This window comes from Salvelinus namaycush, chromosome 4 (assembly GCF_016432855.1).
Source record: "Salvelinus namaycush isolate Seneca chromosome 4, SaNama_1.0, whole genome shotgun sequence".
NCBI lineage: Eukaryota > Metazoa > Chordata > Actinopteri > Salmoniformes > Salmonidae > Salvelinus > Salvelinus namaycush.
Genome location: NC_052310.1, coordinates 18,193,272 through 18,210,313, shown reverse-complemented (window position 1 = coordinate 18,210,313; position 17,042 = coordinate 18,193,272). Strand labels below are relative to the sequence as shown.

Here is a 17,042-nt window from a genome sequence, read left to right as displayed (position 1 = left end):
AGCATTGAGTAACCGATGAGGCTAATCAAGGAGTTAGAGCTTTTCTTGGCTAGCATTAGCACAATAAATAAATATTCTCTATTCATACTTTTCTGTCTCAAGGTAGAATTTTCTGTCCGTCTTGCTTGTGCTTCTAACCTGCACTTTTTAGGGGTTCAAGCAGCAAAGCTCAGAGAAACGCTATTATATTTCATAGTGGTCATTATTATCTAAACGCCTTCTTGTACATGGTGGAATCATTCATATTTTCCACTGAACCAGGTTTTTTTTCTACTTTTGAGGAGGAAGGGCTCCAATACATGTAGGCCTATTGTCAAGAACTTTCAAGTTAAGAATTTCACTTTAACCCTGTGTTTGCTCATAATATGAGATAGGAAATATGAGGACAGTGCCTTCACACTTCAACAAAGTAGGTTAATATTTGTACCCATGCAACTCATGTTTTCTTCGTCTTTGTGCATGCTTGTTTGACACAATGGTAAATTGCCGCCTATCTATTACCAACAAGGCTTGTTCTTGCATACTGATAGATCATTCTTCTTATGTTACGGGCAATAGCTCACACCCCCTCCCCTTCTATCGTATGAGTGGTTTAAAGTTTCTCCTCTCCAACTCTGATTGGTCGACCAACTTGTGCTCACGGGCAAAAACTTCAGACGGCTCTTCTCTTTACGCACTACGATCAGGGAGGCAGAGTAAAAGTAGGGACAGTCCGTTTAAAAGTCTAACTGAAAGTATCTTATCTTTTCGTCAAGAAAAGGAGGCTACCACGCTATGGAGGTTGTCGAGAACAGCAAAATACAATTCGCGTAGATAGGAATAGTGGAGATTCCCATGCGTAAAGGTTGAAGGGACGGCATCTTTGGAACATTAACTTTTTTTTATCAAAGTCGTAACACCTACCGAAGGAAATGGATATTTCTTGGATTTACAAAGTTTGGATCCTGCTACTACCCATTTTTGATAGCGCGGTGTCCAGTTATTCCGAAGACCAATGCAGCTGGCGAGGGAGGCAAGTATAACTTTTATAACGGTTTATTCAAGTTTAATTTGTTTTATGGAGAACCATTCACATTTTTTTTATATAGCTAGGTGCAAATAATGTTTTGTTCAGGTTCTACTTTAGTTGAAACAAGTCGATACAGGTTTTGGGCGCAATTAAATGTTTCCAGTGTCTTGCAACAAAGTATTGCGCCTTGGGTTGCAGTCTTGCAGAGTGAGCTAGAGAGAGGAGAGGGTTATGCCGTTATTATAACGGTTTTATGTGTGCACAGGGGAAATTACTTGTCGCTTTTTGGAAAAGGATGATTTAATATTAATTTTATAAAACCAAATTCTAGGCCATGTTTTGCAGATGAAATGACCTACACTATGCAAGTCAGTCACATTTTTAAATGGCACTGACGGGCGCATTTGGTGACCAATAGGTAGCGCTTCTTCTTTTTGAATGCAAATGGCTACCTCAGTTCAATGTGTATTTTGAAAGCATGTTTTAATCGTTTTCAAAGGATGCACTTGAAATGAGTGAAATGCACTGCAATGAAAATCTCCAGCTGAAAAGGTTCATCTGTTCTCATCCATTTTAGCCAGAATGATTTGTTTTATTTATTATTTTTCAAGCTTTCCCTCAGTCCCTCTCAAAGTTGCCCACATCTAAAGCCTATACCCAAACCACACATCCTGCAATGTTCAGTGCAATATAAACCCTGGATTGTTGATGATAGAATTGGACATTGACGAGGCTTTGAAGCCACCTGTCGGCGATATTGGCACTCCCCAGTTGAAGCAGTCCTCCATAGGAATGAATGGAATTCTACACTATTTCAGTTAAAAGTTTCAAGGACTATTTTTTTTAGTGGCCAGTAGGGACAGTAACATCACTAAAATTAGAAATTAATTTAATTTAATTTAATGTTTAGCTCGTATAATATAATTTAAAAGTGTGCAATACAGCATCTGTAATATAAAAAAACGTGTCAAAAACAAATGTAGACATCAATAAATGCATTTATATAGCTTCCAGATTTATTTATTTTTACAATGAAGAGTACCAAGATGGCTATGCGGTGGACTCAATACAGCGCCCCCTGTTAGTCATCCAGGGTTTATATACATCATTGGTTTATAAAAATTGCAACACATCCTAGAAAGTGACACGCTGGTGACTCCAATTTTAGCCAAGAGGACAACTTCTGAGGACGAGTCTGTCTAGCTTGGAGGTTATAGGCGATGAAGTCCAATTATGTAACTTGGTCTCCCTTTTCTCTCTCTCCCTCTTTCCATCCCACAGTGGTCTGTCCCAGCAGCCAGGCAGTGTGGAGCAGATCTCCCTCCACTGCTCGGAGGGTGCTCTGGACTGGCTCTACCCTAAGGGGGCGCTTCGCCTCACCCTGTCCCCCAGGTTGACTTCTGCGGCGGTGGGGCCGGGGGGCAGCAGCTCAGGCCTGATCACGGCTTGCGTCAAGCCCTCGGAGCACTTCCACGGGGCCCAGCTCTACTTGGAGAGAGACGGGGTCCTGGAGCTCCTGGTAGGGGACCGCCTGGAGACGTCTCCCCCACCCCGGGTGCGCTGCTTCAGCCGTTTGCCCGGCGAGAAGGTAGCCCTCTTCCTCCAGGCCACGCCTCACCAGGACATCAGCCGCCGCATTGCATCGTTCCGCTATGAGCTGCGGGGTGATTGGACGGCACGCCTGTCACTCGACTCGAACCCCATCATCAGTAATGAAGGTGAGTTGGAACGAGGAGGGAGGCAGCCATGCTAGATCAGTCTGGGTTCTGGAAGGGTCACATTTGGGCGGAAATAGATACACATTAAATATTTCTCTCAACACAAAGCAAGGAAAAGACAGTGTTAGATTTGTTTTGAATATGCTCCCTGAGGGTTGATGGGCCTAACAAACAACTTTTAGAATTTGTTTTAGCTCAGATTCTATAACTAAATTCTCTTCTCACCCACATGCTTCCAGTAATTATTTTAGCATGGGTCTCTGAATCATATTAAATTGTATTCTGGCAACCCCCCTACATATGTTTCCTCACTCTTAAGCACAAACAGACCTTTTTGGGGGGTTAATTTTCAGTTTTCTCTGTGTCCAGGCAGAGTAGAGTGGGGGAAGTGTCCTCTAGTTTCCCTGGACACATAGGCCTACAGACCCTGTCGCCTGGTTCAGATTTGAAAGGGAGTGGAGAGAGGCAGAGAAAGAAAGAGAGGGAGGAGGGTTAGTGGGACAAAAGCCCAGTATGTGGGGCCTTCTCTCCAGAGCCCGGAGCTCCTTTCATTGGAGCCTTCGCAAGAGTGTTCTGGGATTACTGCCGTTGCCTTGGCGACAGGGAGGCCCTCTGCCTCAGCTGAGATGCTACCCTCATTTGTTGAGCTGCCCCTCTGTAGGGAGGCTTGGCTCTAAGAATACACCCCCTCTCCGCTCAAGAGTCTTCACACACGTACACACACACTGGCTGGGCATGGGGGGAGGTTTGCTCTATGGCCAGGGAGAAGGAAGGAATCTTATTTATCAGACTTTTTCACTAAGAAGGGGAATGTGTGGAGGGGGCAGCTAGGAGGGGTGGTGGTGAACTTCTTGGAACTCACAAGGCCAGAAGAACTTTTTAAAAATGCCAGGGTGTTTTATTTTTTTCAGTGCAGTCAATTCAATGCAGCCACAGTTTGGTGTTTTTGTTTCGCTCTGCGTTCCTTTTCTGTGGCCATCTGTGGACTGGGTCCTTGTATGAAACGGAGGGAGGATTTGCTGTATTTTAGTTTCCTCTTTTAAAGTGATAAACAGCTGTGATGGAAGCCGTCACAACTCCTAGAAAAGAAGTAAGTGCCTTCTGAAAAAGTGTAGAAATGGAGCTCGGCCCATTTCAATCTTTTGAGGTTTTACACCCTCCTCTGTTGCCCTTGTCTGGTTGGCTTTGATGAGGTGTGGGTGCAGACACCCTAGCAGGGTCTAGGGGGGGGGGGGGGGGGGGGGGGGGGGGGGTAGGTGGGCTGTTTCATTTCATTTGGCTTTAAAAACGTCTGGGGCCATTGGAGTTTCACTGGCCTTCCTCTCCAAACCGTAAAAGTAGCAACTGTCTGAAAGAACACTGCAGTTGGTCCGTGTGTGTGTCCTTACACTGTGATTTGTTCTATTCGCGTCACGCCTCCAGAGCATTTGATCTTTGTTATAAGCTCGTCTCCACCCTCCTTTAAGTCTCCTTTCAAGTGTGCAACAGGATAGGTTAGAGCTCAAGGCGTTTTTAATATAAAGCTTTTAAATATTCGAACTTGTTTCTATTTTTGAGGTATTTTGTGGTTTACAGTATCACGAGGGAGTAAACACATTTGAATGAGGATGTAATTAGTGTTTGTTTGATTAGTGGAGTTCTCCAATTGACCCTCTCTTTCTTTCTTCCCCTTCTCCCTCCCACTCTCTTCCCAGGTGCCTGCAGACCCTGTAACAACACAGAGCTCCTTATGGCCGTCTGCACCAGTGACTTTGGTGAGTTCTCCTCTTTTACAACCTCCTGTTTTGTTGTCCTGGGCTGCCGTATAACAATAAAACAACACGCCAGACCAGGAACAGTTTGGTGTCTTACTGAATTTCGTCCTCCATTTCATGTGGATTCAATACAAAATGGCAAGATAAGCCATTCAGTTGCAGAGAAAAAAGATAATGATTTTGTGTCAGGATTGAGGAACTACAAATCGGTTGTGTTGAATTAGCTGAAAGTAGGGGTAACACAGGTCTGAGGTTGGTGTAAATCCAAATACTCCCCCCTCTGAACTACTTAATTTATGCAGAGGTCAAAGGTGAAACAGCATTACTTTAGCCTCTCTAGTTCCCCTAAACCCCCACTCCTCAAGGCACTGTAGTGGAATAATCTCCCCCCACCCTAGACAGTGCAGTGGATTAATCCGCATGGCTCTAATTGAGCCGTAATCAGGCTTAGTGGCAGCCCCATGGCAACATAAAGTCAGGGGGATTACAGAACTGTCCCAGGCAGCTCTCCATACCAATTTCACTGACTCTAATGTTAGCCTCTGGTGGGTTAGGATTCTAGTTACTTGTTTAGTACTTCAGCTGTTTTTTGGCAGCTAAAGCGTGGCAGATATTTTCCCAGTGATTACCAATATTGTGTTTTTAGAATGGGAACAACAAGTATTGAAGAAAATTACATCCATTCAACAGATGGTAACCATCCACCATCTTAGTCCACATTTAGTTTAACTATGATTGTCGTATTTTTAACAACTGCTACAAACAAATTGGGTCAATAGAGCTTTTGCCTAACCAGTTTGTCTCTTCTACCCACAGTGGTGCGTGGTAACATCAAGGCAGTGGACGAGGACAGTGAGCTACGGGCGGCTGTAATCAAAGTCAGCGCCACCCGAGTATTCCGACAGAAATACACCCTGTTTACCGGCACCGGCCGTTTGACCCGCACGGGCGAGATCAGGACCCTGCTGCAGTGCGGCGTCCGGCCCGGGGTAGGCAGCTTCCTCTTCACCGGCCGTGTCCACTTCGGCGAGGCATGGTTGGGCTGCGCCCCCCGCTACAAGGACTTCCTCCAGGCCTACGCTCAGGCCAAGTTGGCCCAGCAGCTACCCTGTGAAATGGCTGTGGACTGACCCGAGCCACCCCAAATCCCACCTGACTACTCCCCTGAATGAGGCTGTCCTGTGAGGCAAGCCCTAACTCGATCAGCCTCCTCCCCCCCTGCCTGTCATTTGGTTTGCCAAACCTCAGAGTGAAAGGTGAGGAAGATGGGAGCCTATCCGATGGTGCAGCTATGGGCCGACCCTGCCATGAAGGTCCCGTTGGATGCAGTCTTCCCCCAAAGACTGAGGAGTTGGGCATGGACATTTGTAGCACCATTCCCAGTGCAATATGCAGTCCTGTTAAGATATGAAGGACACTGTGGACGAGATGAGATTAAAGCATTCGGCACAGGACACATTTTCCAAAAATGCTTATTCAGAATTCTCATAAGAGCTTGCCGTAACAAAAAGCAGAAATTTGTCAGGAATGGATTCAGAGCTATTGAGTGTGAATTTGTCTTTTAAACTCAGGAAAATATGTGGGAAATTCTGTGGTGAAGTTACCATCTGTTTGGAAGTCACATAATTGTTATCCCGGTGTTCAAGTACAAGGCTGTTGTTTTTTCTATGGTGCTCTTCAAAATGGCCACTCATTTTCCTTCAATGTTTTGTTTCGGAAAACTGGGGGAAATCTATCCTTTTATGTCTAAGATTTTCTCACAATTTTATAGTTGAAAGAAACAATGGGGGACTATTCTCAGTGTTGCAATTATTTATTGGAGATTAGGGTGGGTCTTTCTTTTTTCAAGGATTAAAAAAAAAAGAATCTTAATTTGCACTAATAAGGGAAAGGGAATGATCTGGAAAGTCTGATGCTGCAAGCAATGAAAACCAAATGAAAACCTGACTATATGTAGCGTAGAAGAGGAGTGATCAGAACATAATAAATGTACAGATATTGCTAGCGCATGATAGTGCTACGCTAGGGTTAGCACATGTTAACGCTAGGTTAGCACATGTTAACGCTAGGCTAGCACATATTAATGCTAGGCTTGGGCTAGCGCATGTTAGCGCTAGGCTAAGGCTAGCGCAGCAGGTTCAAAGCACGATAAACTCTGCAAACTAGTGATGAACGTACTTTCACGACAATAGCCAACTCTGAGATTATTATTTTTTCGAAGTACACACAGGGCAATTCTGCCTTTTTGAACCCTGTTTAAATATTTTCTGCAGATTTTTATAATACAGTTCACTGTTTACTTCAAGACTTCATTGTGATATCTCAGTTTGGTTGAAAACTTTTGTTACCTTTTAATATGCTGTCTGGGAAACATTGATTTTAATATTTGAAAACCCCTTATTTCAAGTTTACCATAATTACATTACAACAGTGTTGCCCATTACAGCCATTTCATAGCTATTCATACCTATTTTCTAACTGTAAGCCTAAGAGAAAAGCTGTCTGCAAAAAACAAGCTGCAAAATTCTACCAAAACAGATAATGAGATGCTATAAGGTCTCCTGGCCCAGATTTATGTCATTGTTCAAAGTTAAATAATTGTGTTAATTGAGTACCACAGTATGAGTCATAAAACCCGGAAATGGTTCCAATCGTTTTTTCACCATAATTTTTTCCATCTGGGATTTTAGAACTACTTCATATAGGGTCTGTGTTTCGTGTAGGCTTACCCTGGTGTGACATTTTGATAACTGCGCAAATCTAACATTTATCAATAATTTGCATAGCACATTTTTTAGACTAAATTGAGGCAAATACATTGATAAAACCTCACCTTGTCCGGGAGAGAATTACACAGCTATCAAAACGTTACTGTCAAATTAACGATGTGAAAAATTAATGGCAGAAATTCCATTGGAACCGTAACCATTGTGGCGGACTATGGGAGTTTGGCTAGAAATGTTTCAAGTTTGTGGGACTGCAACTGCTGACAACAACAATATTCCCCTCAGTGAATGTCCATTGGGATATGTCTCAAAGTTGGCAGAAGCAGTTGCACCCAGTAGCTACCTAACTTTCACAAGCATACGTCCGAAATGTTGATAGCCATGTTGAGCCGTGAAAACCTCAAAAACAATTGAGTCCGGCCTCCCGAGTGGCGCAGCAGTCTAAGAGGCTGCATCACAGCGCTAGAGGCGCCACTACAGACCCTGGTTCTATCCCAAGATCGAAAAAAGGGGGTGAAATAAAAAAAACAAAAATACAATTTAGTCCAAATAAATAATTAACTCTTACAGCAATATTAAATGTCTTTGCGTGATACTCTTTCAAACAGCTTTGGGGATAGCAGTAAGCATCTCTAGACTAGCATACAAAAGGAACAAAAAATTAATATCCATGGCCATGATGGCTAGTCAAGTTATGTTGTCTTATGTGTACTAAATCGATGAAGGGAGCAGTTAACACCAAATGAAGGTGATGTGCTGGGGCGGTATGTACAAAAAAAGCGAAAACTGCCATGTTTGCTGATATTGTCAATTGTTTCTATGTGAGTGTAATTTTGTGTTAATACCAATGTGAATGTTATTATGTATATAAGAAATTCTAGAAACAAAAAGCAACTTATGGAGGAAAGTGTTTGAATGTGGTCTGTGATATAAAAAGTCTGAAAAGCACATGTGAATGTTATGCATTTTTTTTTTTTTATCTCTGCATGGTTGCCTCTTCCACCAACTATAGAGTAAAGTTACATAGTTGTGTAGTTATATAGTTGTTATCTCTCATGCACACATCTTCAAACAAGTCACGCTACAGATGACCATGGTTGAACAACATGTCCTTATATTTCATTACATGGATTTAAACCCACAACCTCTAGTTGTCACTTAGATATATTTGGGATAAGGGTCTGAGACTTTTACAACAATGTTAAGTCACTATATGTGTCCTTAGGGGGCCCAAGACGAATGGCTTGAAATAAAGCTAGATAGAGCGAGAGATTTAGAGGAGTGCAAACAGACACCGGGGGCGGCAGGGAGGGAGGGAGGAAAAGGACGGTTGGAATTGTGTTGTGCTCCGACTCCCATTTTCAGGATTCAGGAAGCAATAAATTCTCAATAAGGGAGCGGTGTTCAGAGCGGGACGGAGGAGCAGAGGTGCCACACAGTCGCTCACTGTGTCCTCATGGCAGTTTGACAGGTTTAAAGGGCTATACACTCCCTCTCAACCAACAGAAAACAAGACTGAGCACATATACACTTTCACACTCTGAGTATTATTACTGATTACCAGAACTCTAAATGAAAAATGTTCATTGGTAGCACTGGTGTGCCCAACTTTGGAGCACAACATAAAATTTAGGAGCACCGGAAAATAATTTTTGTTCTAATCGATTGAGATATAGCCTATATGAATTCTAGGTACTTCTGAAGTAGTGGTGTCATTAAGCCTGGACTTCCGGCGCTTCAGCCCCGGATGTTTTTGATCAAGCCCCGAACCTTTTGATGGTAAATTATTTTTTACAATTTCTGTCTGATATGAGTTTCCATAACCACACATCACTTGCACTTTGCAGGTTAATTATTATAATTTTTTTACTGACAAATTTCTATGACAAAAATAAACAATACACAAAAATAAACAATACAATATACTGTTCTAGGCAGTAGCAGGTATTGCAAGTAGCCCCTGGAGTGACCCGGTGCCTGCTGTGATTGGTCGAGATATCACAACTCAGTGGACTGCTCACATCCCTGTACCCCTCCTCCACCCCTACAGCACCTGTTCGATATTAATGACATCACTCAGCAAAACACCTGTCACTCAGTCAGAGTCTACGGCATAGCACAGAGCAAATATAGATATTCCCGAACTTCTGAAAAAGTGGCCAAAAAGCAAGCAGGTTGAGCAGGTTGAGGCAGCAGTGAATGACATGGAGAGGGCAGAACAGACAGAAAGGGAAAGTTCAGCAGCAGCAGCAGAGTTAGCCAAACTACAGGTTTGTGCAGGGTTGGTGGTAGCTTATTAGCCAGTCTTCCTCAGCGTAAGGAATGGCTAATGCTAATAAGCTAGTGTTAGTGCTCAGCATCCTAACGATATTGGGTGTCAGTCAGAGTTATTTAACAGTATATTGTGAATGGGCAAGCTAAGGATGTTGATATAAGTCATGATATTAGGAAAAAGTTTTTATTTCCAGCGAGTGTATTTGATGCGTTTCGTTTCTGTAGCTAGCTTGGTTAGCTACCGGCTGGCTAGCTAGCTGAGACCGAAGGGATGAGAGAACGTTTTTCTGACTGAGACATATACACTATATATACATCAAATTAGTGGATTTGGTTGTGTCAGCCACAAGCAAGTCCAATACATAGGCCCTTAAGTTATGTTTCCTCAAATGTTATGTTATGTTGGTGCGGCAGGGTAGCCTAGTGGTTAGAGCGTTGGACTAGTAACTAGAAAGGTTGCAAATCCCTGAGCTGACAAGGTACAAATCTGTCAGGCAGTTAACCCACTGTTCCTAGGCTGTCATTTAAATTAAGAATTTGTTCTTAACTGACTTGCCTAGTTAAATAAAGGTAAAAATATAATCTAAAAATCTCACATTAGCTGGTAGAACTAACAAAATGAATCATTAACTCCAAGCGGGCTGTCATGTGCCTTTTACTGAGGAGTTGCTTCCGTCTGGCCACTCTATGACAAAAGCCTGATTAGTGGAGTGCTGCAGAGATAATTCTCCTGGAAGGTTCTCCCATGTCCACAGAGGAACGCTAGAGCTCTGTCAGAATGACCATTGGGTTCTTGGTCACCTCCCTGACCAAGGCCCTTCTCCCCCGATTGCTCAGTTTGGCCGGGCGGCCAGCTCTAAGAAGAGTCTTGGTGGTTCCAAACTTCTTCCATATGATAATGATGGCGGCCACTGTGTTCTTGGGGACCTTCAATGCTGCAGACATTCTTTGGTACCCTTCCCCAGATCAGTGCCTCAACACAATCCTGTCTCGGAGCTCTACGGACAATTTCTTTGACCTCATGGCTTGATTTTTGCTCTGACATGCGCTGTCAACTGTGGGACCTTATAAAGACAGGTGTGTGCCTTTCCAAATCATGTCCAATCAACTTAATTTACCATGGGTGAACTCCAATCAAGTTGTAGAAACATCTCATGGATGATCGATGGAAACAGGATGAACCTGAGCTCAATTTCAAGTCTCATCGCAAAGGGTCCTTTTTAGAATTAGGCTGTTATTTTACAAAAAAGTTAAGTGGTCTGAATACTTCCAGAAGGCACTGTAGGTGATGGAAAGAGACACCATACAAGACACAGAGACAGCAAAAGAAGAATAGGTGATGGAGAGAGACACCAGACAAGACACAGAGACAGCAACAGAAGAATAGATGATGGAGAGAGACACCAGACAAGACACAGAGACAGCAACAGAAGAATAGATGATGGAGAGAGACACCAGACAAGACACAGAGACAGCAACAGAAGAATAGGTGATGGAGAGAGACACCAGACAAGACACAGAGACAGCAACAGAAGAATAGGGTACGATGGAGACACCAGAAGAACGGTACAGGCCATATCAGAAGAGGATAGAAAAAGGAGACAAACAAGAACCTGAGACAATAACGTCTAATGTTTACATACTGTTTTAACCACTTCATATGTACACTACCATTCAAAAGATTGGGGTCACTTAGAAATGTCCTTGTTTTTGATAGAAAAGCACATTTTTTTGTCCATTAAAATAACATCAAATTGATCCGAAATACAGTGTAGACATTGTTAATGTTGTAAATGACTATTGTAGCTGTAAACGTCAGATTTTTTATGGAATATCTACATAGGCGTACAGAGGCCCATATCAGCAACCATCACTCCTGTGTTCTAATGGCACGTTGTGTTAGCTAATCAAAGTTTATCATTTTAAAAGGCTAATTGATCATTAGAAAACCCTTTTGGAATGATGTTAGCACAACGGACAACTGTTGTTCTGATTAAAGAAGCAATAAAACTGGCCTTTAGACTAGTTGAGTATCTGGAGCATAAGCATTTGTAGGTTCGGTTACGGGCTCAAAATGGCTAGAAACAAAGAACCTCTGAAACTTGTCAGTCTATTCTTGTTCTGAGAAATGAAGCCTATTCCATGTGAGAAATTGCCAAGAAACTGAATATCTCGTACAACGCTGTGTACTACTCCCTTCACAGAACAGTGCAAACTGGCTCTAACCAGAATAGAAATAGGAGTGGGAGGCCCCGGTGCACAACTGAGCAAGAGGACAAGTACATTAGAGTGTCTAGTTTGAAAAACAGAGGCCTCACAAGTCCTCAACTGGCAGATTTATTAAATAGTACCTGCAAAACACCAGTCTCAACGTCAACAGTGAAGAGGCGACTCTGGGATGCTGGCCTTCTAGGCAGAATTGCAAAGAAAAAGCCATATCTCAGACTGGCCAATAAAAATAAAAGATTAAGATGGGCAAAAGAACACAGACACTGGACAGAGGAACTCTGCCTAGAAGTCCAGCATCCCGGAGTCGCCTCTTCGCTGTTGACGTTGAGACTGGTGTTTTGCGGGTACTATTTAATGAAGCTTCCAGTTGAGTGCTTATTGAGTGGTTTTTGGCAATACACTGTAGATGTATGTGCTCCAGAGTAGAGAAACCCACAGTAGCAACTGTAAATGAATACTGTCAGTGTCTGCTGTGGCAGGTGGGAAGGTGCAAGTGACCTGAAAAATATCTAATATCTCAATGTTCGAATCTCTCAATGTTTATCTCAAAGTGCACCAAATTCATTGCTACAGAATGACCACTGATCTCCTGAAGAAGCTATCCCTTTTAGTTTCTTTCTGTGCCCCAAAAGTTTGGATATACTGGTAGAGTTACCAGGTTGTTAGCTAGCTAATGAAGTAACAAACATGACTGAACAAGGTGTAAAACAAATGGTTAGCGGCCCACGAGTAGTTTTAGAACGCCTGCAACATGGTTTATGAATATAAAATTCTAGGCGCACTGGTGTTCCCGTATAAAAATTCCAGGTCGCACAGAAAAATATTAATGCTGGTTTAAATGGTCAAACTTTAGAGCCCTGCTGGTTACTGGACACCAGTGTTATGGTCTATTCAATTCCTATTCAATTCATGAGATGAAAGGTTCATATGGAAAATAATGAGACTTTTTTAATGAATGAATTGCATGTCTACACCCTTCTATTAAATTATTTGATTGGCATGGAATGGACCTCTGGACACACAATAATAGACACAGACACTGTATTCTCTCAAACTGATAGGACAATGACTACCAGACATTCAGTAGAAGGGTACTACTATAAGGATAACACTAAACCACTATGTTAAATTGACCACCTGTTTGTCTCAGATAGCAAATCTCGGTTGAATAGACCAGTAAAGCCAGAGTAAATGGCAACAATATCCTGAACCTTTATGCTTCTCTTAGAATGATGCCTACCTCTGTAAAATCTCATAAATTTATTGCAAACGGTAAATCTGTAAGAAAAAGAGCAGCTGGGAAATTTTACATGGTCTTAAAGTTATATGGAAAAAGCTCCCTTAGACTGAATCCCTGGAAACCCCAAAATATGTTTGCCTCTGCATAAGTAACCCATTAAAACGTCCCACCTCGTTTATTAAGCCTCTGCCCCCACCCTTAAATGCCTCAGCTGGGGCCCCTGAAACGCCTCAGCACCCCTCCCTCCCTCCCTCCCTCTACATCTCAACCATATGAGGTTTCTGCTGAAAGACTGATAAGCCAAAACAAAGAGCACTAAAGTTATGCCCACTCCACTACCACTAATATATCATGTGCCATTTCCTGGTAGCCGCTTTTGGAGAGAACAACCACAGTTAGACACTTCCATAGCCTTGAGCTCCAGCATTTAAAGAGTTTCTTCATAAGCATGTATTCTGAGAATACTGAATTGAGTGTCTGGCTCGGGAGACTAGAGACAACCAAGCTATTCTTTCTTGCTGATAACAAACAATTATTGTGGACAGTTGCCTGTCAAAGACAAAAGACAGTGAATATATCAAAGATCAGTTCTGATGCCATTCTTCATGTTATATACTCCCACTCTAACCAAACTGGTACTGCATGAGTGTCACGTTCCTGACCTGTTTTCCTTTGTCTTGTATTTATTTTAGTTGGTCAGGGCGTGAGTTGGGTGGGTTTGTCTATGGTTGATTTTCTATGTTGGGATTTTTGTGTTCGGCCTGGTATGATTCTCAATCAGAGGCAGCTGTCAATCGTTGTCCCTGATTGAGAATCATACTTAGGCAGACTGGGTTTCACGTGTGTTTTGTGGGTGTTTGTTTCCGTGTTTGTGTTTTTCACCACACGGTACTGTATAGGTTTCTGCACTTCGTTTATTTGTTTTGTAATTCAGTGTTCAGTTTTGTTATATTAAATCATTATAAACACTAACCACTCCGCGTATTGGTCCGATCCGTCTCGCCTCTCCTCGTCCGAGGAGGAGGACGAATATGAAAGCCGTTACAATGAGAGGCTAACTTGGCAGTCAATGACCTTGCAGACCTCCAGTGAGCTGGGACACTACAACAAAGGACTCTCTCCCTTTTTCTCGCTCTCTATTTTTCTCTCTGCCTGTATGGCAGAGGTGAGGTGATGTGTAGACGGTGGAAAACAGGAAAGCGGTCAGGAAGGGGGATCCAGCGGGATGGGAGAGGGTGGCCAGGGTGTGGACTTCCGTGGGCCCCAGAGGGAGTCTAGGGGGAAGCGGCCAGAGCCCAAGCCCCAGAGAGGAGAGTGCAGACGGGAGCAAAGGGCTCCAGGATACACCCTTGAAGTCCAATAGAACAACAAATGAACACACCCAGGGAACAGGTCCAGTAAACTGAATGTGAGACGAGACTGAGCTTAACGGTCTCTGGGTTGATACACTAAATTACTCCTGCATTTCGGGCTCATTGGAAAAGCTGCAGCTTTAGTACATACACTATATATATACAGTGCATTCGGAAAGTATTCAGACCCCTTGACTTTTATACACATTTTGTTACGTTACAGCTTTATTCTAAAATGTATTAAATTGTTTTAAATAACAGCATGGGGATGAGGTAGTTGGATGGGCTATTTACAGATGGGCTATGTACAGGTGCAGTGATCTGTGAGCTGCTCTGATAGCTGGTGCTTAGAACTAGTGATGGAGATATGAGTCTCCAGCTTCAGAGATTTTTGCAGTTCGTTCCAGTCATTGGCAGCAGAGAACTGGAAGGAAAGGCGGCCAATGGAGGAATTGGCTTTGGGGGTGACCAGTGAAATATACCTGCTGGAGCCCGTGCTACGGGTGGGTGCTGCTATGGTGACCAGTGAGCTGAGATAAGACGGCGCTTTACCTAGCAAAGACCTATAGATGACCTGGAGCCAGTGGGTTTGGCGATGAATATGAAGCGAGGGCCAGCCAACGAGAGCATACAGGTCGCAGTGGTGGGTAGTATATGGGGCTTTGGTGACCAAACAGATGACACTGTGATAGACTGCATCCAATTTGCTGAGTAGAGTGTTGGAGGCTATTTTGTAAATGACATCGCCGAAGTCAAGGATTGGGAGGTTAGTCAGTTTTACGAGGGTATGTTTGGCAGCATGAGTGAAGGATGCTTTGTTGCGAAATAGGAAGCCGATTCTAGATTTAATTTTGGATTGGAGATGCTTAATGTGAGTCTGGAAGGAGAGTTTACAGTCTAACCAGACACCTAGGTATTTGTAGTTGTCCATATATTCTAAGTCAGAACCGTCCAGAGTAGTGATGCTGGACGGGCGGGCAAGTGTGCGCAGCGATTGGTTGAAGAGCATAATTTTAGTTTTACTTGCATTTAAGAGCAGTTGGAGGCCACGGAAGAAGAGTTGTATGGCATTGAATCTCGTCTGGAGGTTAGTTAACACAGTGTCCAAAGAAGGGCCAGAAGTACACAGAATGTTGTCGTCTGAGTAGAGGTGGATCAGAGAATCACCAGCAGCAAGAGCGACATCATTGATATATATAGAGAAAAGAGTCGGCCCGAGGATTGAACCCTGTGGCACCCCCATAGAGACTTCCAGAGGTCCGGACAACAGGCCCTCCAATTTGGCACACTGAACTCTGTCTGAGAAGTAGTTGGTGAACCAGGCGTGGCAATAAGAATGTGGTGATTGACAGAGTTGAAAGCCTTGGCCAGGTCGATGAATACAGCTGCACAGTATTGTCTCTTATTGATGGCGGTTATGATATCATTTATGACCTTGAGCATGGCTGAGGTGCACCCATGACCAGCTCGGAAACCAGATTGCATAGCGGAGAATGTACGGTGGGATTCGAAATGGTCGGTGATCTGTTTGTTAATTTGGCTTTCGAAGACCTTAGAAAGGCAGGGTAGGATAGATATAGGTCTATAGCAGTTTGGGTCTAGAGTGTCTCCCCCTTTGAAGAGGGGGAGACAATCCAATCTTTGGGGATCTCAGACGATACGAAAGAGAGGTTGAACAGGCTAGTAATAGGGGTTGCAACAATTTCGGCAGATAATTTTAGAAAGAGAGGGTCCAGATTGTCTAGCCCGGTTGATTTGTAGGGGTCCAGATTTTGCAGCTCTTTCAGAACATCGGCTATCTGGATTTGGGTGAAGGAGAAATGGGGAAGGCTTGGGCAAGTTGCTGTGGGGAGCACAAGGCTGTTGACCGGGGTAGGGGTAGCCAGGTGGAAAGCATGGCCAGCCATAGAAAAATGCTTATTGAAATTCTCAATTATCGCAGATTTATCGGTGGTGACAGTGTTTCCTAGCCTCAGTGCAGTGGGCAGCTGGGAGGAGGTGCTCTTATTTTTTCCTTCTCCCCCGATTGCTCAGTTTGGCCGGGCGGCCAGCTGTAGGAAGAATCTTGGTGATTCCAAACTTCTTCCATTTAAGAATGATTGAGGCCACTGTGTTCTTGGGGACATTCAATGCTGCAGAAATGTTTTGGTACCCTTTCCCAGATCTGTGCCTCGACACAATCCTGTCTCGGAGCTCTACGCACAATTCCTTTGACCTCATGGCTTGGTTTTCGCTCTGACATGCTCTGTCAACTGTGGGACCTTATATAGACAGGTGTGTGCCTTTCCCAAACCATGTCCAATCATTTGAATTTAACACAGGTGGACTCCAATCAAGTTGTCGAAACATCTCAAGGATGATCAATGGAAACAGGATGCACCTGAGCTCAATTTTGAGTCTCATAGCAAAGGGTCTGAATACTTATGTACATATTGTGTGTAGATTGATGAGGGGAAAAAAGTATTTTATATATTTTAGAATAAGACTGTAACACAACAAAATGTGTAAAAACTCAAGGGGTCTGAACTTTCTGAAGGCACTGTATATACTGTATTCCACTGTATATTAGTCAATGCCACTCCGACAATGCTCATCCTAATATTATATTGTTTTACATTGTTTTACTTTTAGATTTGTGTGTATTGTTGTGAATTGTTAGATACTACTGCACTGTTGCAAGCATTTCTCTACACCCGCAGTAACATCAGCTAAATACGTGTATGTGACCGATAACATTAAA

General features: G+C 43.2%; 1 protein-coding gene across 1 annotated transcript; it reads left to right on the top strand.

Annotated features, from left to right (window-relative positions):
- Positions 1-687: 687 nt before the first annotated feature.
- metrn (meteorin, glial cell differentiation regulator) lies at positions 688-7,782 on the top strand. The gene is made up of 4 exons (XM_038991349.1): positions 688-1,012; positions 2,291-2,727; positions 4,422-4,481; positions 5,298-7,782. Exons 1-4 carry the CDS (start codon positions 912-914, stop codon positions 5,609-5,611), a joined length of 912 nt encoding a protein of 303 aa, XP_038847277.1. The 5' UTR covers positions 688-911; the 3' UTR covers positions 5,612-7,782.
- Positions 7,783-17,042: the final 9,260 nt, after the last annotated feature.